This window comes from Chiloscyllium plagiosum, unplaced genomic scaffold (assembly GCF_037043375.1).
Source record: "Chiloscyllium plagiosum isolate Xiang-an unplaced genomic scaffold, Cpla_swu_hap1 HiC_scaffold_4, whole genome shotgun sequence".
Taxonomy (NCBI): domain Eukaryota; kingdom Metazoa; phylum Chordata; class Chondrichthyes; order Orectolobiformes; family Hemiscylliidae; genus Chiloscyllium; species Chiloscyllium plagiosum.
In genome coordinates, this window is record NW_028270142.1 from 113,957,779 (window position 1) to 113,982,688 (window position 24,910).

At 40.2% G+C, this 24,910-nt stretch overlaps 1 protein-coding gene and 1 long non-coding RNA gene across 2 annotated transcripts in view; one reads left to right on the forward strand and one right to left on the reverse strand.

Moving 5' to 3' along the window:
- Positions 1-24,382, forward strand: part of LOC122548927 (uncharacterized) — a 71,727-nt gene extending 47,345 nt beyond the window's left edge. The window contains exons 3-4 of the long non-coding RNA XR_015757031.1: positions 4,420-4,551; positions 24,082-24,382. This is a non-coding gene — a long non-coding RNA (uncharacterized LOC122548927). The remainder of the gene's footprint in view (positions 1-4,419; positions 4,552-24,081) is intronic.
- Positions 5,119-24,109, reverse strand: myd88 (MYD88 innate immune signal transduction adaptor). Its single transcript, XM_043687912.2, has 6 exons — positions 23,965-24,109; positions 23,307-23,671; positions 17,049-17,159; positions 12,140-12,320; positions 11,455-11,546; positions 5,119-7,536 (listed from the first exon to the last, which is right to left on the reverse strand). Exons 2-6 carry the CDS (start codon positions 23,641-23,643, stop codon positions 7,382-7,384), a joined length of 876 nt encoding a protein of 291 aa, XP_043543847.1. The 5' UTR covers positions 23,644-23,671; positions 23,965-24,109; the 3' UTR covers positions 5,119-7,381.
- Positions 24,383-24,910: the final 528 nt, after the last annotated feature.

Below are 24,910 nucleotides of genomic sequence, written 5' to 3' on the forward strand. Positions count from 1 at the left end.
AATATGCTTCAAACATTTTGAGATGTCTTTCATCCTGGCACCATAAAAACAACACACTATCCTAGATTCATGCTCGCTACCACAGAATCTCTGGCCTGTGCCCCTAACAGGGGGAGTCTCTTGCAACAATCCTTCTAAATTTTGTCAAACCCCAGCCAACAGATGATTCAATCTTAGTGCTCAAGATCTGACTCCCTCTTATTTTCCTCTGAGAGGCAATCCTTTTCAACACTACCCAAAACTGAGTATCTGTTTGGGAGAGGAATAGCCACAGGAGACTTCTGAGCTACTTCTTACCTTTCCTGACAGTCACCCTACTATCTAACTGACCTACTGTGTAATCACTTCTCTAAATATACTAGCCATCTGTGTGTCCTTTGTATGCCCTCAATGAAATTAAGCATAAAAGGAAACAGCTTACAGTAGTACCTTTATATATTAGTAAACTACCTTTCCTTACCCAAAGGATATTAAACATGCAAAACTAAATTTAAAAACAAAACCATAAATCTGAATAATTCACAGGGTGGTGCAACATCGAGGGCTGTACTGCACTGTAATATTCTATGTTCTAATTATAAATGCGTCCTCAAGTGGTTATGCAGATAACTTTCAATCTTCTGATATTAAAAAACTCACTCAGAGCCATTCATGTGTAAGCATCTTGAAAAGCTCCATAAACACAACTCTCCTCCATGATTTAAACTAATCTATTTAGTGATGGTTTTAAAATGAACTTGCTTCTGCGTGTATACCTTTAGAGAAAAAAAACTGAGCTGCCCATGTGTTGGCCTCTCCAAAAGGTCTGTCAACAGAACTCCATTTTAAAAAAAAGACTTCTTTTTGCATTTTTGATTATGAAAGAACCAAAAATGAATAAAAAATATTATACTAGAAATGTAATAGCTGTGAGAAATTTAGAACTTAGAATGTGTAGGTCTTTCCAAAAGTTCCATTAACACATTGAGACAAAAATCACACTTTGTTTGACTATAAAAGAATCAAAAATGAATCAAAAAAGTCTTCTACCACTGAAACATAATGACTGTAAGAAATCTCCAAGTAGAAGTAAGCCTGCAATCTCGAGAGCAGCTGCAAAATCCATGCTACTATTCGGTCCACTGTTTTAGAACTTGGAACACTTAAATATTTTTGCTGTTCCAGGTTTTACCAACATATCTTCGATAGCTGGCACGAGATAGAGATCTCTCTTCAGAGCTTTATTTAGATTGTTTGAGTCGATGTATGTGCTTAGCTTTCCAGGTTGTTTCACTTCCACCATGCTGTTCATGCTTTCTGTAAGAGTTGTTAGTTTCTTGATTACTACTTTTTCCAGTTCTTCTATTTTGACTTGCATACTGGCCTTGCAGGTACCTGGAAGCTTCTTCAGCAGATGCTGAGTTAGTCTTATATGCGTATCATATAAACATCCTAATCCTTAAACACACTGATTTAAATTAATTTATTATTGTCACATGTACAGTGAAATGTTTTGTTTTGTGTGCAATACAGGCAGATCATAACACACAAATTGCATAAGGGTAATAGAACAGAGTGAAGAATCAATGTTGTGGCTGCAGAGAAGTTGCACAAAGAGCAAGGTCAACATTAAATTTTAAATTTTAGAGACCTATCCAATAACAACAGGGCAGAAGCTGTTCTTGAATCTGTTGGTGCATGTGTGTTATGATGCGGGGTAACCCCCCCCCCCCCGCCCGCTAATTTATTTTAAACCTGCAACACAGAAAAGATTTATCCCGTGCGGTGATCTGTGAAAATTTGAAGACCAAGAAGTATTAAGTAAAATTTGACAACTTTATTTCTTAAAGTATAACAGAGAATAATTTAACTAACAACTATATAGAACCCCTTCCTCTAACCTATCTTTTACTTTCCCTTCTATAATTCAAGTCTGATAAAATCCCCGATTAAGATTTACCAAAATTCAAGTTTTCAAAGACAACCAGATGTCGAATCTTCTCTTCCTCAGTCTTCTCTTCTTCTTAGGGATTTCTGTTTCTCAGGTCGCTGATTGATAAAGGTGCCTTAAAAGTACCTTGAAAAGAGCTATTCTCCGGATAGTCTGCGGATGCTGGTGGCTTGGCAGTTCTCCTCAACTGTTCAAGTTTTCCCAGCCTTATACCCCCAAAGCATCGGATTGTATCATTGGCTTTTAAGATTGTCAATATACTAAATTTAAACTTGATTGGAGTTTGGTATTTTTGGGGTATAATTTAAAGTTATTGGCCGAATTTGAATTTGTTTTGTCGTTTCCAGGCAACCCAGCTAATCTAGCTTTCGACCAAGTGTTACATTGTCACCTTATTCAGAACACTTGATGCTGTGTCAGGTCATTCTGCTAGCTTTTAACTCTCTTAGAGGTACAGGACACCCATATCTTCAGGACATGTGTTTAGCTTTTATATCTTCTTCCCAAAGGAAGATGTTGAAAGAGATTCTAACCAGGGTGGAAGGATCTTTGATTATGTTGGCTATCTTTCCAAGGCAGTGAAAAGTGTAGATGGAGTCAATGGATGGAAGGTTGGCTTGCATGATTGACTGGGCTGTGTTCACAATTCTCTGTAGTTTCTTACAGTCCTGACACAGCAGTTGCCATACCAAGTCATGGTGCATCCAGATAGAGTGCTTTCTATGGTACATCTATAAAAATTGGTAAGAGTCTTTACGGACATGCTGAATTTTCTTAGCCTTCTGAGCAAATAGAGGCACTATTGTACTTTCTTGACTGTCTCATCAAAGTGGGTTGACCAAGACAGATTATTGGTAATCATCACTCCTTGTAATTTGACTCTTTTGGCACTCTCCATCTCCGCTCCATTTAGGTAGATAGGAACATTCCTTCTGTCTTGCTTCCTGAAGTCAGCTCTTCCATTTTGCTGACATTGAGGGAGAGGTTATCTTTACACCATGCCACCAAGTACTTTATCTCCTTCCTGATTTCTGTCTCTTCATTGTTTGAGATCCAGTCTACAACAGTGGTGTCATCAGCAAACCTGTGGATGGAGTTAGGATGAAATTTGGCCACAGTCCTGAGTGTACAGGGAGTATAATCAAGGGACTGAGAACACAGCCTTGCGGGGCGCTCGTGTTGAGGATTGTCATGGAGGAGGTGGTGTTTCCTATTCTGACTGTGGTCTGTGGGTCAGGAAGTTGAGGATCCAGTTGCACGGGGCAGAGCAGAGGCCTAGATCTCAGTTTTGAGATTAGTTTGGCTTCAATTATAGTGTTGAAGGCAGAGCTGTAGTCGACGAGTGGGATGTAGGTATCCTTATTTTACCGATGTTCCAGGAATGTGTCTAATGCCAGGGAGATTGCATCTGTGACACGAGGCAAATTGCAAGGGATCAAGGCAGGCTGGAAGGCTAGAATTGATATGAGTCATGACTAACCTCTCGAAGCACTTTATAACTGTAGAGGTCAGAGCCACTGACATTAGTCATTGAGGCACGTTGCAGGTGTTTTCTTTGGTATCAGGATGATGGTGGTCTTCTTGAAGCAAAAGGGGACTTAAGATCATAGTAAGAAGAGGTTAACAATGTTGGTCAATATTCCTGCCAGCTCGTGCATGGCCACGGACTCCATCTGGGCCAGTTGCTTTTATGAGTTCACTCTCAAAAAGGCCGGCCTGACATCTGCAATGGTGCCTGAGGGAACAAGTGCCTCTGAGGTTGTCGGGGCAGGTGACACTTGAAACAAGTACAGGATGCATTGAGTGTATTCTGCTCTGCTTCACTTTATAGCCCATGACCTTGTGCAGGACATTGTTTGACATTTCTAGGATCTTATCTACTGTCTGTTGTTTAGTGTAATTTAATAAGTTGCAAAATTCTTTTTTCGCACATTGAGGGTTACCAATCCAGGCTTTAGACTTGCTGTGGCAGAGACGGGTGGCTTTTGCTTGCCATCTACTATGTGCAACTTGAGCTTTCTTCTTGGGCATGCAGAGTAATTTGGCCTCTTGCCACAAGTACAGTGCCATCATAAACTTCAAACCTTACTTCTGCAGGTTTCATTTTTGGATTGCCATGTGAAGTCAATGCACAGATCTGTGAAGGTAAAGAAATTGCATACCATCTGTACCTGCTTTTTTTTCTGCTTCCTTCTAGTTTTACACCTATGTGCAGAATGAATTAGCCTCTTGCGATGAGAACAGTGGACATTCCTTTGTGAGATATCCTCCACTGTATTTTAATCCTGCCCTTGTTCATGGTTTTTTTCCCTGGAGTACCTATCAGCATAATGTACGACTGGTCTATTTTGCAATTAGTATATTATTGTTTTGTTTTGCTGCTGTATCTTGCTTTTGTTTAAAAACATATGCATGTTATTGCTACTTTTTCTTGCAACATGCCAATTGGAAGTTGTGATTTCCTACATTTTTTATGTATTGCTTTCTAGGAAATGGCCAATGCTATTGAAGGCAGAATTTATTGCATTTAAGACAACTAAATTGCTTGATCAGCCATTTTGAAGATGTTGAGGAGTCAAACATGTTGCTTTGGAATTGGAGTCGCACACAGACTAGACCAGGTAAGGGTCATATTTTTCCCTACCTAAAAAAAGACACTATTGAATTAGATGAATTTTTACAGCAATTTCATGATGAATAATAGCTTTTTATTCCGATTCATTTGATTAACTGAATATAAATTTACAAAATTGCCAAAGTGGGATTTGAGCTCATGACTTTGATCATAGGTCTTTAGATTTATTACTCCCATACCACCATACTATACCATCATACTCTTTAATATCATAGTTACACTCATTAAATAATCTAGTTATTGATGAAAAAAGTCAAGCCTTCTGGCCTTAACAATATCTTACAATTAATTCCAGCTCAACTCACAGGCATTGAGACACCTCTGGATTTGCTATCACTGAGGACCAAATGTCATGGCACCTAGAACTGTGCTTTGGTGTATATAAATATAAATTAATTCAATTGAAATAAAAGGAAGAAGGAAGCCATGCATAATTTGGTTCTAACCTTTAAGATGAGTGTTTTATGCAGACATGTTATTTTTCATCACTGAGGGAAAAAACAACTATTACGATCATATCAACCACTGGTGAAGCACTAGAGAAACTTGAAACTGGACTTCTATAAAACTTTTATTATTTTAGCTGTTTTTCACATTAAAAAAAACATAAAACATTAATGAAAAAACATGACAATTTTACTGAATATGTAACAGCCAAGAGGAAAAAAAAAGCCCTTTCCACAAGTTGAATTGAAAGTTGTCCCCACAGAGACCAAGTTCATTTTTCTTAAGTTGTCAGAAAAATAAATGTTAGTTGCAACACATTCTCCTATACGGTTTCTGCATCAAGGTTCAAGAGTCACTAACTAACTATTTGTATCTGCACTGAAAATGACTATGGACCTCTTTCAAATCATTTCAGAGGATATTTAATGATCAGACATCAGCATGGGACTGGAGTCACAAATAAGCTAAATTACCACCATTGGTATTGATGACATATTTCCTTCCCCAAAGGACATTAATGAAACGGTTGTTTTTTTACAGTAGTCTCAGAGCTTTATGGTCATCTGTATTGATATCAGTTAGTTTTAGGTTTTTCTCCAAAGCTGTATACAGATTCTCAGTGACATGCTGGGATGTACATATAATTGAAAACAGGTTATTCAGCCCAAAAGGTCAATGCCAGCATTTATACTTCAAATAAATCTCCTTTCAGATTTCTTCATCTAACCAATCGACATATTTTATTCCTTTACCTTCATGTGCCTGTCTAGCTTCTCCTTAAATGCATCTGCTACTTATCTCAACAACTCCTTTTGGTGACTATTCCACCTTACTATTAATGGTAAGGGATGACATGTAAATGTTCTACTGGGTTCACAAGTTACTACTTTATACTGATCACTTCTGGTTCTGGATTCCACCAAAAACTTGTATTTTCTGGAACTTTTAATTTTATAAAAAGATCTAAAGTGTTTAGGTGGAGCAAAATCTAAACAAAGTTTGACACTAAAATACATGATATTATGGATGATGACTAAAAGTTTGGTCAGAGATGTGTTTGAAGGAGTATCTTCAAAGACAAAAGCAAAATAAGGATGCATAGAGATTAAAGGCAGGAATTTAGGGTCATCTCAGCTGAAGGCACAATAATCAGTTTTGAAGTGATTAAGGTCACAGATGGTTAGGAAGCTAAAACTCAAAGATATCTTTGTTATGGGCTGGATGAGGTTACAGTAATATGGAGTAGGGAACCCTTGGAAGGAATTGAATACAAGGACAACAAAAATTATATAAAAAGGGACCTTGTTAATCTGGGAGTAATAGGAGGTCAGTAAACACAGGGGCAATGGGTGAACAGGACTGAATGCTAGTTTGAATATAGGCTGCAGAGTTTTGGATGACCTTAAATTTCAGAGAATGGAACATGTGTCAAACTAACCAGGAATGGAATGGTCAACTCTGGAGCTAACATGGGCACAAGACAGAGTTTCAGCAACATATAATTTAAGACAGTAGCAGAATCAGATGTTATGGAAGAGGAAATACACATTTTTACTAATTCCAACATCAAGATTGTAAAAGATGTGGTTTAGTGTCAATTATTAAAAACATTAGAGTTGGTGTCCAGGGAACAAATTTTATAGCAGAGATTTTGTTTTTTATTCATTCGCAGGATGTGGATATCACTGGCTCGGCCTGCATTTATTGCAAAGAGTCAGTCATATTGATGTAGGTCTGGAGTCACATGTAGGTGAGAGCAATAGTTTCCTTCCATAAAGAGCATTAGTGAACTAGCTGGGATTTCCTGATAATTGATAACAGTTTCATGATCATTATTAGACTCTCATTTTCAGATTTTTAAATGTCTTTAATTTTCCCAGTATTTCACTGGAGGAAATTTCTGCCTATCAAGTATTGACGTCAGACAAGTAGTCTGACAATGTAGAAACAGTTAAGAAGTTGAGAGAAGTGGTCGTAACGCCATGCTAGGTATTGAGGTAAATGTGAAAACTGACACTATTCTAGGCAAACTATGTGTGACAACAGGTATCTTTATAGACGTGGTGGATTTGTTTCTATATGAAGCAAAATGTACTGAATTTAACACTCAAAATAGTTCTGCATCTTAAGGATTTGATCTTGGCTGCATCTTGAAGTTATTCAATACATTTTTTCTTCTACATCGCTAGTGAGAAGAGACCCAATCCTTTTAATACTGAAGAAAGTAATGTATAGTCAAGATAGCAGAGCTGGTCATTTGGAACAGATTTAATGGAATCAGCTTGTGGTAGAACCTGAAACTGTCTTCATTCTTACAGTGTAATCACCATAATCACCTAGAGTACCTCTGCTCCCTCTAGGGTCTCCTCTCACGGTTGTGAGAGTGCTTTAGCGAGCCTCTTCCAGAACCACGCTTTGGTGCTTGGGTTTGTGTAATCACACAACGTGATGTGACGGAGAATGCTTGGAAATTCCCTCTTGATCTGCTTGTACTTGACAGGGATCAGGCGCTTGTCTCGGGCACCTGTGGGATTTGAAATCAATGTCAGATTTAATATTCACTCCTCTATTTAAGATTTTCTCTCTGATGTCCTTCCTGCCTCCTATTGTCTTGGATGGGAATTATATACTCCAAACATCCTGTGGTATCATTGCTTCCCAACAAAATTCTTCACAGAAGGCTACTGATCCCATAGCTCACAACACAAACACCACTAAGTACCCCTTTATCATTAAGCTACACTTCCCTGAATATTTTCTTGTGTTTAACTACTTTGTTCCTAAATACTGTATAGTTTAAGTTGCATAGTAGTATATCAGTAATCCTAACTTTTCTCTGCCATTTGTTAAAGAATTAGTGTATTTACAATAATTCACCCCCATTGTCTTTGATAATGTTACTCTGTAACCCCAAGAATCTTTGTATGAAAAAACTCCTGCTGTGCACCTTTGGTTATTGAATTAACTGCTAATTTTATGTACGTGTGCAAGTCCAGGTAACAGTGTTAAAAACAGTCATTCTTAGTCAGGAATGATATAGAAAACACTAAGCCAGTGTTTAATAGACATTCTATAAACTTGAAACTTTCCAGCTGGTGTCAATGATAGCAATCAGGAAATGTAACCATTTTTCTTCATCCCCTTCCTTGCAATACTCATCAGCTCTGGTTGAGGTCAGTCAAGACAGACACAGAAAAGGAAGCACATCTAGAAATGCTGTGTACAGCACATTAGTACAACACTCAGTAATGCTACAAGCAGCCAGAGAAAAAGTATTTTCGTCCGTTTTCTCAACACACCAAGTACCAGGCACTCTTGGGCCCCTGGTGCTCCAATAGTAGCTTCAACAAGACACATGCTAGAAATGAGGAAGATTCATTCTCATGTTCTCCCGACATGTGATAAGAATAGGGGTGGAAAGAAGGGTTGCCAAGACATACCTCTGCCTTCTGACAAATTGGAGTTGACAGCTCATGAAATGAGGGATAATGGGCAAGAAAAATCTTTGAAGTCAGAAGCTAGGAAACAAAGCCTTATATCTTCCAAGCTTGGATCTTCAGAGCCCCTGATTTATCCCATAAGACACAGAAGCAGAAGTAGGCCTTCAGCTCATTGAGTCTGCTGCATGGTTCAACAGGATTATAGAGTTGAGATTGATCGACTCCATTTTCCTGTCTTTTCCCTTTCACCCTCAAGTCTGTCACGGATTTAAAAAATCTCTTAATTATCCAGTCTCTTCAGCCGTCTGCACTAATTCCATTGATTCATTACCTCACGAACATCCTTCTCATCTCTCTCTGAAAGGGCTGTTCAGAGGTCTTGATAAAATAAAATACCAACCTGTATAGGACCTCACATTTTCTCTCCTTGTACAATAAACTGGAATGGAAGTCAGGGATTGCTATATGGCTAAAATACTGGGAAAGCTTTCCAACTTGGAAAAATCAAATGGTACACACACAAAGGGCAATGTTGCTTTTTAAGCAAATGGTATCAGGAGTCTTTAAAGGAAAACTTCCTGATGACAGCCCATCAGATTAGTCCAGCTGCATTTTGTCATGGATCTGAAAGTGCAGTGCATCTGAAGACACCCACAGCCAGTAATCTAAAACATCTATCTCTTTCTTCCTCTCCTTTCCATGTGTGAAAAGACAAATCATGAAACTTGAGAGAATTCTAACCCAAGAAAAGACTTAATTGTATTCGATCAATCATCAAATTGAAAAATTACTATAACTCTGCAGACAACAGCATGTGATTGTTGCTAAAATTAAAAGAATTGAGATTCAGATTTTTGTTTTCGAAGTCTATAGTTTTCCAACTATTATATTCATGTAAAGCTATCTATCTTCTGTTTGTCTTATTTGTGAATAAGTGAGTGTGTATTTAGGGGTTCCAAAGGGATATAGTAATCCTAACTTCTCTCTGCCATTTATTAAAGAATTAGTCTATTTACAATAGTTAGTCATTTCCTTGTTAATAACAACCTGGTTTTGTCTGGAAAAGCAGTCATTCAAAAAAAAAATGGATCACCTTTGTGATTAAAGTTGGGTACTTGCACATTTGTGATGACTTGTGAAATAGTATACTTGAATTATTGGAGGACTTTACCCAGTGAAGTTGTAAGATTTAAGATGGGTGATTTATTGTGCACCTGAAGCACTCAAATAGTCTCCAGTTCTGAGGTATATTCAATCTTCACAAGTACTAACTCATTTACCCAACTAGTTACTTGGGAGATGTGACACATCAAAAGTGGTTCTCATTCACTAGTAACTATACAATTGATCAACTCAACTTATCACTACATCCTCATCCCTCCCTTCCAACACCCCTGACCACTGTCCCCAAAACCTAGATTAGATTAGATTACTTACAGTGTGGAAACAGGCCCTTCGGCCCAACAAGTCCACACCGACCCGCCGAAGCGTAACCCACCCATTCCCGTACATTTACCCCTTTACCTAACACTACAGGCAATTTAGCATGGCCAATTCACCTGACCTGCACATCTTTGGACTGTGGGAGGAAACCGGAGCACCCGGAGGAAACCCACACAGACACGGGGAGAATGTGCAAACTCCACACAGTCAGTCGCCTGAGGCGGGAATTGAACCCGGGTCTCTGGTGCTGTGAGGCAGCAGTGCTAACCACTGTGCCACTGCCGCCCACCTCAACTACTTCTCCCAAGTCTGCCTGAGACTTCACAAATGAAAGTACTTCCTGCACATATGTAGATGCACTGGCAGTTCCTGTGGCTTTGCTATTAATTATATTACAGACAGCAGCCTGCATTAAAGGTGATAAAGATTGAACAAAGACTGAAAAGAAGACACCACTAGTTTGGTGCCCTTCTGCTTTTCCTGTTCCTCCTGTTCCACTCTCCCTTGTCAGTGGAGATCTTACTCTTTCTCTTCCACAGTCTCTAGCCAATCTCTTCAGTACCTTCCCACCATTTGTTCTTCCAACCTGTCCCAGAGGTGAAGGAAATGGGTGGGAATAAGTGGAAGTAAGCCAGCAGCAAAAAAGGGCCAATATGGACCCTGGTGGGGGCAGAGGTCACAAATGGAGAAAGAGGGCGAGTGAGCTTGAAGAGTAGGCAGTCAGCAGGAGTGAGCAGTGAGTGGAATGTTTCATGAAATGAATGGAGCACCACTGTATTGATGTAAATAGTTGAAGAAACTGCGCAAGCACCCATGGAAGTATGGGAGTGGGCTTAAAAAAAAAAGTACGGTGGATGCTGGAGATTTGAAATTGGAGAAACTCAGACAAATTACTGGAAAAGCTCAGCAGGTTTGGTAGCATCTGTGGAGAAAAATCAGAGTTCACGCTTCAGGTCCTTCCTCAGAACTGGACCCGAAACTTTAACTCTGATCTTTCTCCACAGATGCTGCTGAGCTTTTTTAGCAACTTGTTTTTGATTCTGATTTCCAGCACCCACAGTTCTTTGGGTTTTTATTTTGCTGAAGAAACTCAGTAGGTAGCATCGATAGAGAGAGAAACAAAGTTATAGGCACAAATGCTTTTTTAGTTCTGAAGAGTCATATTAAACTTGAAACATTAAACCTTTCTCACTACAGATGCCAACAGAGCTACTGAGTTTCTCCAGGAATTTCTTTTTTGATTTGGGAGCAAACTACTTCAGTTCCTTTCCACGTTCAGCAGGACTGGAATTAGAGTTTCATAAAAAAAACCCAATAAAACTCATCAGCAACATTATTTGAGAGAAAAATATTAAGATACATAAGGAGTTATGGCAACAGCTCATATAGATTGGCAAAAAAAGTGAAAATCGCAAATCCTGAAGCAGGTGTTAGTTAAAACCCTATATGCTGAAAGAACTTGGAAGGACTAGAAACTGCAAAATAAGTAACTTCAATAGATATTGTAATAATTTCAATAGATAATAGTAACTTCAACACAATAAAGTTAAATGCTTTACCTGGGCTAAGACTCAGAGCAAACTTTGTTTGAAAGTCACATTCATTACTGACCAAATAGTCATCAGAGATTATCGCCACCATTCTTTTACACCTGTCATTAAAAGGTGGAGAAAACAATCATGAGACTCCAATCAAACCGTTGATAATTCATTTCATTCTTCTTAACATTTTAATTCTTGCTTTTGATCTTTCTTGTAAATATTGATTCGAAGTTCTGATAACAAATATGTGGTCAATTGAGTAAAGAAAAACAGACAAAAGGCAAGTGATGATCTAAATAGGATATGGGATTCTAGAGCTTGAGAACTAAGTCATTGACCAGCAATAAGATTTTTGAGATGGGCTTTGAACTGAAAATAAAAACATTGCTCCCAAATCTCAACACAAGTGAGGAAGCATATCAGGTTATTCTAACTCTGCTTGAGTGGACTGACAATACCCGACTCACGCTTAGCATTGTACCTACCTATGGTATTTCCTTCAGTCAGGGACTGATATGAGAAAACCTGAACTGAAAATTCCTTCAGTTTTCGGTGATGCGTTTGCGAATGGAAAACACTCGCCTTGCATAACTTTGCAATGAGAAATACTGAAATCCTTTCCTTAGTCGATTATTGGGAACAGTAAGTCAACACATCAAGAAATTTGTTCGTTTCAAATTCTACCCAAACTATTTCTGCATACCTTTTCTCAATAAGCTCGCTGGTGATGGTCCAGACACACGACCCTGGCAGCACATCGCGGTCAAATACACACAACTTCAGTTTGCACTCAGACTGCTCAAGCTGCTTGATCATCTCATGGACAAACTCAATATCAGCTTGACAATAGCAAATGAAGGCATCAAAGAACTCGGGTGCAGCTCCTGCAAAACATGGCAATTTATTAATCCATCATCTACTACAAGCTACTCTCTGATAATTCCTATATTGCTCCATCATTGTAGTTTTCCTTGTTTAAACCATGGATTCATTGTAGACCAACTGGCAGACACAGACTACTAGCATTATCATTGTGTCTATTTCAATTCTAAGAATAATAGATGGAAACTACACAAATATCTTTCCTTTTACGTAAGTCCCATATTATCACTCAATTTTGCGCAAAAGTCTGGCCTCTTTGAATGTTTTTCTTCTGTTCTAAGATTCATCTCTCATACTGCTGCTCTCCAATGTTGCTAAATGGGGAGGCAATCGCCTAGTAATATTATCGCTGGACTGCTAATCCAGAGACACAGGAATGTTTTCAGTTAGAATCCCTACATGGCAGATGGTGGAATTTGAATTCAATAAATATCTGGAAATAAGAGTCTAATGATGATCATGAATCCATTGTCAATTGTCAGAAAAAAACATCTGGTTCACTAATGTCCTTTGGGGAAGGAAACTGCCATCCTTACCTGGTCTTGCCTACATGTGACTCCAGACCCACAGCAATGTGGTTGACTCTTAACTGCTCTCTGCACAATCAGGAATGGGCAATAAATGCCAGGCCTAGCCAGTGACACCCTTATCCTATTAATGAATAAAAATAAATTGTTTTCTCTTAATTATACCTCATGTTGATGATACAAGAGCGCGGACTGGAGTACAAAATATAGATGTAAAAACAATGACTGCAGATGCTGGAAACCAGATTTCGGATCAGTGGTGCTGGAAGAGCACAGCAATTCAGGCAGCATCCGACGAGCAGCAAAATCGACGTTTCGGGCAAAAGCCCTTCAGGAATAAAGGCAGAGAGCCTGAAGCGTGGAGAGATAAGCTAGAGGAGGGTGGGGGTGGGGAGAAAGTAGCATAGAGTACAATAGGTGAGTGGGGAAGGAGATGAAGGTGATAGGTCAGGGAGGAGAGGATGGAGTGGATCGGTGGAAAAGGAGCTAGGCAGGTCGGACAAGTCCGGACAAGTCAAGGGGACAGTGCAGAGCTGGAAGTTTGAAACTAGGATGAGGTGGGGGAAGGGGAAATGAGGAAGCTGTTGAAGTCCATATTGATGCCCTGGGGTTGAAGTGTTCCGAGGCGGAAGATGAGGCGTTCTTCCTCCAGGCGTCTGGTGGTGAGGGAGCAGCGGTGAAGGAGACCCAGGACCTCCATGTCCTCAGCAGAGTGGGAGGGGGAGTTGAAATGTTGGGCCACGGGGAGGTTTGGTTGATTGGTGTGGGTGTCTCGGAGATGTTCCCTAAAGCGCTCTGCTAGGAGGCGCCCAGTCTCCCCAATGTAGAGGAGACCGCATCGGGAGCAACGGATACAATAAATGATATTAGTGGATGTGCAGGTAAAACTTTGATGGATGTGGAAGGCTCCTTTAGGGCCTTAGATAGAGGTGAGGAAGGAGATGTGGGCACAGGTTTTACAATTCCTGCGGTGGCAGGGGAAAGTGCCAGGATGGGAGGGTGGGTCGTAGGGGGGCGTGGACCTGACCAGGTAGTCACGGAGGGAACGGTCTTTGCGGAAGGCAGAAAGGGGTGGGGAGGGAAATATATCCCTGGTGGTGGGGTCTTTTTGGAGGTGGCGGAAATGTCGGCGGATGATTTGGTTTATGCGGAGGTTTGTAGGGTGGAAGGTGAACACCAGGGGCGTTCCGTCCTTGTTACGGTTGGAGGGGTGGGGTCTGAGGGCGGAGGTGCGGGATGTGGACGAGATGCGTTGGAGGGCATCTTTAACCACGTGGGAAGGGAAATTGCGGTCTCTAAAGAAGGAGGCCATCTGGTGTGTTCTGTGGTGGAACTGGTCCTCCTGGGAGCAGATACGGCGGAGGCGGAGGAATTGGGAATACGGGATGGCATTTTTGCAAGAGATAGGGTGGGAAGAGGTGTAATCCAGGTAGCTGTGGGAGTCGGTGGGTTTGTAAAAAATGTCAGTATCAAGTTGGTCGTCACTAATGGAGATGGAGAGGTCCAGGAAGGGGAGGGAGGTGTCAGAGATGGTCCAGATAAATTTAAGGTCAGGGTGGAATGTATTGGTGAAGTTGATGAATTGCTCAACCTCCTCGCGGGAGCACGAGGTGGCGCCAATGCAGTCACCAATGTAGCAGGGGAAGAGGTGGGGAGTGGTGCCGGTGTAATTACGGAAGATCAACTGTTCTACGTAGCCAACAAAGAGACAGGCATAGCTGGGGCCCATACGTGTGCCCATGGCTACCCCTTTGGTCTGGAGGAAGTGGGAGGATTCAAAGGAGAAATTGTCAAGGGTGAGGACCAGTTCGGCCAAACGAATGAGTGTGTCGGTGGAAGGGTACTGTTGGGGACGTCTGGAGAGGAAAAAACGGAGGGCTTGGAGGCCCTGGTCATGGCGGATGGAGGTGTAGAGGGATTGGATATCTATGGTGAAGATGAGGCGTTGGGGGCCGGGAAAACGGAAGTTTTGGAGGAGGTGGAGGGCGTGGGTGGTATCTCGAACGTATGTGGGGAGTTCCTGGACTAGTGGGGATAGGACAGTGTCGAGGTAGGTAGAGATGAGTTCAGTGGGGCAGGAGCATGCTGAGACAATGGGTCGGCCGGGTGGTCAGGCTTGTGGATCTTGGGAAGGAGGTAGAACCGGGCAGTGCGGGGTTCCCGGACTATGAGGTTGGAAGCTGTGGGTGGGAGATCTCCTGAGGTGATGAGGTTCTGTATGGTCTGGGAGATGATGGTTTGGTGATGGGGGGTGGGGTCATGGTCAAGGGGGCAGTAGGAAGAGGTGTCCTCGAGTTGGCGTTTGGCTTCAGGCTCTCTGCCTTTATTCCTGATGAAGGGCTTTTGCCCGAAACGTCGATTTTGCTGCTCGTCGGATACAAAATATAGAGTTGATTTTGTAATGTGTGCCTTTCAAGTAATTTGTATAGTATATTGTAATATACTATAGTCTGTTGAAGTATGCTGTTGAGTGTGGGGCTGGTAAAGCACATCAGGTCAGGCAGCATCCAAGGAGTAAGAGAGTCAACATTTTGGGCAAAGCCCTTCATCAGGAATTAGGCTATGAGCCAGGAGGGGTGTGAGATAAATGAGAGGGGTGGGACTGGGGGGGGAAGGTAGCTGAGAGTGCAATAGGTGGATGAAGGTGGGGGTAATGGTGATAGGTCAGAGCGGAGGGTGGAGCAGATAGATGAGAAGGAAGATGGACAGGTAGGACAGTCATGAGGGCACTGCTGAATTGAAAGGTTGGAACTGGGATAAGGTGGGGGTAGGGGAAATAAGGAAACTGGTGAAATCCACATTGATGCTGTGGGATTAGAGGGTCCCGAGGTGGAAGATGAGGCATCCTTTTTCCAGCTGTCGGGTAGTTAGAGAGTGGCAATGTAGGATGTCCAGGACCTGCATGTCCTTGGCGGAGTGGGAGGGGGAGTTGAAGCATTCAGCTATGGGGTGGTGGGGTTGGTTGATGTGGGTGTCCCGGAGATATTCTCTGAAGCACTCTGCGAGTAGGAATTCTGTCTCCCCAACGTACAGGAGATCGCATTGGGAGCAACGGATACAGTAAATGACATGGATGAAAGTGCAGGTAAAACTTTGATGGATGTGGAAGGCTCCTTTGGGGTCTTGAACAGAAGGAGGTGTGGGCGCAAGGTTTGCAATTCCTGCGGTGGAAGGGGAGGGTGGATTGTTGGGGAGGGCATGGACCTAACGAAGGACTTGTGGAGGGAATGGTCTTTACAGAAAGCGGATAGGGGTGGGGAAAGAAATATATTTCTGGTGATGGGATCCATTTGTACGTGGCAGAAATGACGGAGGAAGATGCGATGTATACGGAGGTTGGTGGGGTGGCGTTCGAGAGCAGGGGTGTGGGAAGTGTATGAGATGCATTGAAGTATGCCACCCAGTGAGTATTTGAAACGCAATACAGTGTGGTGACAGAGTTTGGAAAGGGTGTCAATCTTTTGCCATAGGGAGGCAAACTTGGATTAGGAGCAATATGCCTTTTTTGTTCCTTGGTGACACATGCAAGTGGGTTGGTCCACACTTAAACTTGGCCCATTTCTGCTCAATCTGTGTGGGAAATGAGTTACTCTTACAGGACACACTGATTGACAACCAGACATTGTTGTCATTCCTCAAATTTGACAAGGTATGACAAACTAAATGGAAATTTGTCTTGATTTTATCCTCCACCTATATATAAATAAGCTGAATTTTAAATTCAAACCATCTCTGCAATTAGTTTAAGCTATCCTCTGTGTTGAGCTAGAAATTTCATCTTTTCATATAAACTATATATATATATCCCCAAATTTCAAAATTCCTGCTCTTACAGAGCAAATATTATGGCTTTTAGTTGGATTTAGTATAGCAACTTAGAGGAGATGGTAGCCTGGTGGTAATATCACTAAGTTAGTAATCTAAAGGCCCAAGCTAATACTGAGGGGTGTAGACTGAATGCAACATTTGAAATTGGAATTCTGTAACAGTTCTGGAATTAAAAGCTAGTCTCCATGGTGGTGATCATGAAACCATCAACAATTGTCATAACGCATCTAGTTCACTTTATAGTCCCAACTCTTAGATGTTTGGAACTTGATTTAGTAAGGTAATCAATTGGAAAGAGCAGTCTTCTAGGAACTGATAGCAGTTGTAGTTTCATTAATATTAGAGGAAAATGAAATGATATTGTATTCTGTTTACCTGTAGGGTCATCTTTTATTGTTATTCCTCCTGGTCTTAGGATCTTGGACTCACTGCTATCCACTGATTGCACTTGAACTGGTTTATTAAGATATCGTCGACAGCTTGCTTCTGTTAAAAAAAAAAGATGAGGTCATGAGTTCAGTGATCCAAACAGAACCCAAACCCAAAGTAGGTTTTCCTATTACCTGCCTCATACCCAGTCTTCACATTTTGGTTTGTTCAGATAGTTTGGTACTAGAGCCACTCGTGGTTTTAGATACTGAAATTCCTTACCCAGAATTTATACTGAGTACGTGCTATCCTCAAGTGGTTCTTCCAAATGGTGTTCAACATGCTGGAGTTGAGGCAGGTTTCACGAAGGACTGAGATATGGCTAATGTAAATTCTGAATGCAAATGTTTTGAAATTTGTGATTTTTTTTTTGTCATCCTTTATAATGGCACAAGAATAGGCACAATGAAGACTTTAGTAGAAATCTCAAAATATACTTAAGTTATGCCAGCGTAAGAACAGTGGCTTAAAAGCTTATAATTTATGATGCTCTGGATGTTAACAATATTTCTCTAACCTTGACTGGAACCCACTCCTACTCTCAGTGGAGCAGGAAGATTCTGCTGTGATATTCTTAGACCACACCTGAGAGGTAGGAATCACTGCTTTTTTAAAATATATTTGCACTACAGAAACACACTAACGCTTCTTCAAATCACTTCTCAAACTCATGAAATCCACTGCCTGGATAAATACAAAGGCATGGGGAAATGAATAAAAACATGCATTTATAACCACCTGGAAGTGCCTCAAAGAACTTTATAAATCAATTAGGCCTTTTTGAAATGTAGTTACAGTCATATTATAGGCAATTAGAAAACAGTAAACTCCCACTAAAAGTATTGTGATAAAGAATAATTGTTTTTTTTTCTGAGTGACGTTAATTGAGGGATGTTCATTCACTAAGATATCAGACATAACTTCTCTGCTTCTCTTTGAAATAGTTACCGTAGGATCTTTTACATTCAAGCATTGTGACTCAAACAATAGACTCAAAGCCACAGCTGACACTTCATCTCTGACATCATCACTTCCAAGTTCCCAACCAAATCTGACGCTATACTGGTTTAGGATATACAAAATCCTAAAAAAATCACAAGCTAATGGTACACATGAATTGCACTGGCCCAAGATGTGGCACAGCATTGTTTTCTCAAAGTAATTTAGGGATGGGCTATGAATTCTGATCCTGCCAGTAAGACCCTCAACCTGGGAATAAATGGGAGATAATAACATATTAGTAATGTCACCAGAATGGTAATCCAGAACCCTAAGCTATTGTCCATGGGTTCAGAATCCCACCATGATATTGAATTTAATTCAATAATAAAGTAAAAAACTAGCTTAATAATGATATGTAACCACTGTTAATTGTTGTTAAAAATAAATACTATCTGGTTCACTAATATATTTCAGGGAAGGAAATCTGTTGTCCTTACCGATTATGGTGTACTTGTGACTCCAGACCAAAACAATTCGGCTAACTCTTAACTACTATTAGGTATGAGCAAAGAATGCCAGCCTAGTCAATGACACCCACATCCAGTGAACAAATTTTAAAATATTAAATAAAGCATGAATCAGTTTTCCCTTTCTGTAAATGATGCCACCCTAATAACTGTGACATGACTAATCGCTGAACTGATTGTCAAGCAACAGGTTTAGAAAGCCGGAATTCCAGAGAAGTGTTTCCCAATCTTTTAACAACATGACCCTGTTTTGGTGCTTGCAGTTGCCGAGATCCCAAGAACTTTAAGAATGAGAGGAAGTGGAGTAATGGTGATGTTAAGTGTGTGTGTGGGTGGAGAGGGGGTGGAGTGGAGGGGGGATGCGGTGGGCAAAGAGTTGGGGAGTGGGGAAGAAGTAAAAGGTCAATGTGAGCTTGTGAAGGGTGAACTCTCTAATTCAAATTATAAAGCAATAAACTTTGCCCTTAGGTTTTGCAGGACAGGATTCAGGTTTCCTGGTTCAAGCAGTTAGGTTACACCCATTGTTACAAAGATTTAAAGAGGCTGCGCAACATATCGCACCCGAGCTCCACAACAGCCATTACTGCCTCAGAGCTCGTGACCCTGAGGTTTTGGCTAACTGGGAGAAGCCCTCTTCTACAGATTGTTATTGCAGAGGTAGCATCTTGAGGAACCAAATTGCAATAAAACTAAAGCAAACCAATGAAACAGTTCCAAATTATTTCATCTCATTTCTTATTTTTAAAAAAAAGGTAGTTACGTGACCTTTCCTCTATTCAAACCTTCAAGATCTGAAATGGAAACTTAAAGCTAGTTCCTCAAATTAGGTCAACAGCAGAACTATACAAAAAAAAACACATTGAATTGCATTGAAAAAATAAAATCACAGCCATTCTGTGATGCATTATTTGACATTACTGCACTGATATGTCAGTTCTTGTACTTGAATAATGCCTCCGTTACCAAAACCACAAACGACTGTGATGGTAATCTCTTCAGCTGTCAGCATTCAAACTTGGAGAAGTAGACAGTTACTCAAGTATTCTCCATCATTCAAGACTATCATAGCTTATCTGACTTCTTCCATCTACCCACCAAGGTCTCTAAATCTTTGTTCACCAAGAATGTTTTTTAGGCAGAGTTAAGTGTATTCAAAGACTCTTCCTCAAAAGAGCTCCAAAGCAGCAGAGCTCCAAAGTCCTTCAGAGAGAAAAAAAACTCCTCATCTCTGTCTTTAATGGGTGACTCTTCGTCCTAAATTCACCCACAAGTGTAAAACATCCTTCCCACATTCACATCAAGATTCTTTAGGATCTTAAATGATTTAATCAAGTTTACCTAACTCTCCGAAATTGTAGTGGATACAAGCTTAGTCTGTCCAAACTTTTTTCATAAGATAACCTTCCTACCCTAGAAATTATTCTAGCAATCATCTGAATTGCTTCCAATGCATTTAAATCCTTCCATTAAAAAAAGTCCAATATTGTACATAAACTCCAGACATAGTCACACTAGTGGTCTATATAACTTAAGCATATCCTACATATTTTACTATTCAATTCCTGAACAATAACATAGCTTTCCTATTTACTTGCTCTACCTGCATACTCACCTTTTACAACTGATGCATAAAAACAACCTTAGGTTCTTCTGCATCTCAGAATCCTGCAATCTCTCACCATTTAGATCAGATGCTTCTTTTCATTCTTCCTGCAAAAATTGACATTTTCTCCACTCGTTGGATCTCTTAAACAATCACTTAATCTATCTACATCCCTTCATCACCTCGTTACTCTTTTCATAACTCATGACAATTTCTACCTGTCTTCATATCATCAAATTTAAAAACCATAGTTTCATCCTTCCTTCCAAATCATTGTCATAAATTGTGAAAGTTTAAGCCCCAGTAATGATCTCTGTGGCACATAACTCATTTCATCTTGCCAACGAGGAAAATATCCATGTGTACCTGTTATTTCCTATTACCGAACCAATCTGCTATTGATGCAAATATGTTACCACCTATGTAAGCTTTTATTTTCTCTATTAACCTTTGATGTTGTTTCTTATCAAATGCTTTTTTGGAAATTTAAATAAAGTACACCACCCTTTATCCACAGCAAGTGTTGCTTCCTGAGAGAGTGCCAATGAATTGGTTAAACACTATTTCTTTTTCACAAAACCATGTTGACACTTCTTGACTATTTGGTCTCTTCCGGGTGCCCTGCTAGAACATGTTTAATAATACCTTCTAACATTTTCTTTATGGTTAAGCTAATGGGCCTTCTTTATCTTCCTCCCTCTCGGAACAAACGAAAAACAAACTAATGAAACCTTATCTGAATCTAGGGAATTTTGTGAAATTAAAAGCAACATATTAACAATCCCACTAATCACTTCTTTTAAGATCCTAGATGCAGTCCATCACGACCAGGTGATTTGAGTGCCAGATCACTTCCTGCTGAATGTCAATTAGAGGTCTTTTGACCCTTTCACTACAATGCGATGCAGAAAAGGAGGAATGTAGGAGGTAATGGTCGAGTGGATTATCACTAGATTAGAGCCAGGTAATGTTCTGGGGGCGTGAGTTCAAATCCTGCCACAGCAGATGGTGGAATTTGGATTCACTAAAAATCTGGAATTATGAGTCTAATGACAACCATGAGTCCATTGTCAATGTTGGAAAAACCCAACTAGTTCACTAATGCCCTTCAGGGAAGGCAATTGCCATCCTTATACATGACTCCAGACCCATAGAATTTGTGGTTGATTCTTAAACTGCCCTCTGTGCAATTAGGGATGGGTAATAAATGTTTTGTTAATGAAATGGAGCGGCATTATACACTTTTCAGTCTACCTTGGTACAAGTGACACTACTAACTAAATATCAATTCAAACTCTTACTGTTTTTATATTTCTAGCTAGCTTTCTCAGATTTTTTTTCAATCCCTCTTACTAATCTTCTGATCATGCTTTGCTTTTTTTAATCTGCCCGATCTTCTGATTTTCCACTCATCCTTGTGCAATTATGTTCCATTTCCTTTAAGTTTATACCATCTTTTAAGTTACCCATGCATGATGGGTTTCCCCTTGGAATTTTTCTTCCTTGTTGGAACATATCTACTTTGTTCATTCTGAAATATTTTAAGTGTCTGCAACTGCATCTCTAATGAATTATCGCTTAACATGATTTGCAAGTTCATTTTAGCCAAGGCTCTAAACTGTAGAATTTGCTGTTTCAATCTCCCTTTTCTCTGTTAAGATGCCGCTTACAACCTACTGCTTTTGCTTTGATCAAGCTTTTCGTTGTCTGCTACAGGATCTCCTTTCATGGCTCAGTGTGATTTATAATGCCCCTGCGAAGCACCTGTTCTTGTTGAGTGAATCATTGTGACATCAATATAAGCCAAATGAAAAAATACATGGTTGGAAATGGGCTCTGCCCAATGTATAACAATTATTACTAGTTAAAATTCACACAACAGCAGGTTATTGTCCAACATGTTTATTTGGAAGCACTAGCTTTCACAGCGTTGCTCCTTCATGAGGTGGTTGTGGAGGTTAAGATCATATTCACAGAATTTATAGCCACAGGAGTCCAGTGACATGCAGACATGATACAGTAAACAATCTTAGATTAAAACTTTTATCTTTTATAATGGGATATGCTGGCTTCTGTTATTCACACCTATTGAATAAAAACCTGAGTTATCTTGAGCATGTAATTTAAAAGAAGTCCTGAGATTTACATATCAAAGAACAGAAGCCTGCATATCCCATTATAAAAGATGGAAGTTTTAATCTAAGATTGTTTACTGTATCACATCTCCATGACACTGGCCTCTTTTGGCTATAAATTCTGAGCATGATCTTAACCTTCACAACTACCTGATGAAGGAGCGGCGCTTCAAATAAACCTGTTGGACTGTAACCTGATGTGTGAATTTTAACTTTGTCCACCCCAGTACCTCCAAATTATTATTAGATTCTTGTTAACATTTTTGTACTGAAGGAAGAAGCCAGAAAGTGCTGGAAATACTCAATGGTGGAATTTTGAACTTCCCTGTGCCTTTCTTGTACATGCACTTTCTAAAATGCCCTGTAAAGTTGAGTAGAAGGAAAGTTGAATATGAGGTCTTGTTGAAATTAATGCACAAATACTTGTAGATGGAAACTCCTCATGATGACCTACAGGTAATTCTGTCTTTTCAAGACTTAAGTTAAATTGAGTGAATGAGGTTTTCAGCAATTCCAAGTTTTCTACCTGCATTAAACCTTGCAGAAGTGAATTCCACATTATCAAACTGCACAAAAGACTTTCTAATCAAATCATAGTCTAAAAATTTTCCCAGTTTTAGACTATGCCCCTTTTCAGCAGCAACTACGGTATAAAAATATATGTTTTCACACATATCTCCAAGACCTTAACTTTAGTTGTTGTATTAAGTTACAGATGAATGTTATCTTGCAGTTAGTTACATTGAGAAGGACCGCCACATTCACTATGACCTTCAAAACCACACTAGGCACCAACAGAACGCTGCATGCATGGCGATTAAACCCTCTTTCTAACTTGTCTGCTCCATTTATTGTGACAACAGCATCTTGGGGAAAAAAGGGGTGCGAAATCGAAGGTTTAATATGCTCCCTAAGGGAATACAATAAATGATAGATCTTCTTGGAATAAATAAAACCAATGTATTGGGTCGGTGAAGCGAAAACACAAGAGACTCACCAATATCTGGTGTCACGTCTTCAAGGGTATCGTCGCGTTCTATCTTTCGGAGTAACTGCATTAATTTTCCCACAGAAGACCCGTCCTTGACTTGCCAATCTTCCAACAGTTTTCCGGTGGGATTGTCTAATCTTTCGTAGTTCTTAATTTCCAGATACTCAAAGCCCATCTCCTCGGCAAGCACTGTCCAGTCCGCCGCCACTACAGCTCTCGGATTGAGGAACAAAGCTAGTTTTTTCCTCACCGAGAAGTTCAGTGCAACCAGAGGGATGGAAAAGTAGTCAATGCTCCCCAGTAAATCGGCAGACTCGGTATTTTTCTTCTCACAGCTTGCCATTTTGTGACTAAAATATTTGTTCAGAGTTCTGGGCAAAAATGAATAAAAAAAATACAATTTGAATCAAAGCAAGAAGTCTTCCCTTATTTTAGACATAGCCCACCTCAATCTCACATCTAAATCTTGAGATAATAACACTTTACACAAATATCCATCCAAGTGAAACAAGTATTTCAGCAAGCCTAAAAAAAAACTCGCTTTCGTTTCTTTATCTCACAATTTTACCGAGAAACGAAAGTATTCCTTCACGTCGTAAACGCTACACTTTTGCGAGGTGCAAGTCGCACCGAAACTTTTTATCCACTAAAAACGAAAACTTACCAAAGAAAAACCGCAGGCGCACCTTTCTTCCGAAAGACTAAAAATCAATTAACTATTGCAGCAAATTAAAGCTATCATTTTTATTAAAACACACAATAACTTTTGTTATTTCCTTAGGTCCGCTGCCATTCTCGGGGAAGTGACGCGTCCAAACTGACTGTAAACCAACTCTTTTGGGAGGAGCAGCAATGTTTCATTTCCGCATTGGTCAATTCTTTGTGTTTGTCAACTTTTGACAAACCTGTGCTAGTTCCTGATCGCCCTGAATGTATGTCAGTTCCTGCATCAGCGCTTCAGACTGCAGGCTTCTCTTGCTAGACTTGTTGAGCATTTCCAGCACGTTCTGGTTTTATTTCAGGTTTCCAGTATCCACAATATATTGCTTGACTTTTTTTCTCCTTAAGTTGCCTACAGAGATTGACGGATTAGTTGAGAGTCATAGAGATGTACAGCACGGAAGCAGACCCTTTGGTCAGTATCAATGGATTGTTTTAGATTCATTTCTCTGACCTGGTGGTTGTTACTGAGGTCATTTATAATCAAGAGTTACATGTCCCTACGTGGCAGTCTCTCAGCGGCCTAGCGTAGTGGTCTCTAGGCCCGCATAGTGATCTTTCTGTGGCACATGGTGGTCTCTTGGCCTGGCATAGCCTCAGCATGGCCTCGATGTGATTCCAGTGAGGTCTCCATGCCTCAAGTTGAAGTCCGGCGCTGTCTGAAGTGAAGGCCTCCTGAACTCTGGAGGCTAGGTGACATCATGGACTGGGTTGGAAGGACTGTTGTTCTGAACTTTTTATTTCTCTGTTTTGTAATTGAATCCAACAAGCTGTAATGCTGGACTTTTTAATTTATTTATTTTTCTATTTTTTTCCCCTAAGAACTGTTGCTGAAGCATCTGTACCTAGATACTTTGTAGCTAAGATGGTGCCCTAAGTGGCGACTTGTA

Coding starts and splice junctions, on each gene's coding strand:
- myd88 (XM_043687912.2), bottom strand. CDS start 23,643: ATGGCAAGCTGTGAGAAGAAAAATACCGAGTCTGCCGATTTACTGGGG. Junction 11,547..12,139: donor AGCGAGCTTATTGAGAAAAG/GTATGCAGAAAT, acceptor TTTTAATGACAG/GTGTAAAAGAATGGTGGCGA. Junction 7,537..11,454: donor TGCTCTGAGTCTTAGCCCAG/GTAAAGCATTTA, acceptor CAAATCCCACAG/GTGCCCGAGACAAGCGCCTG.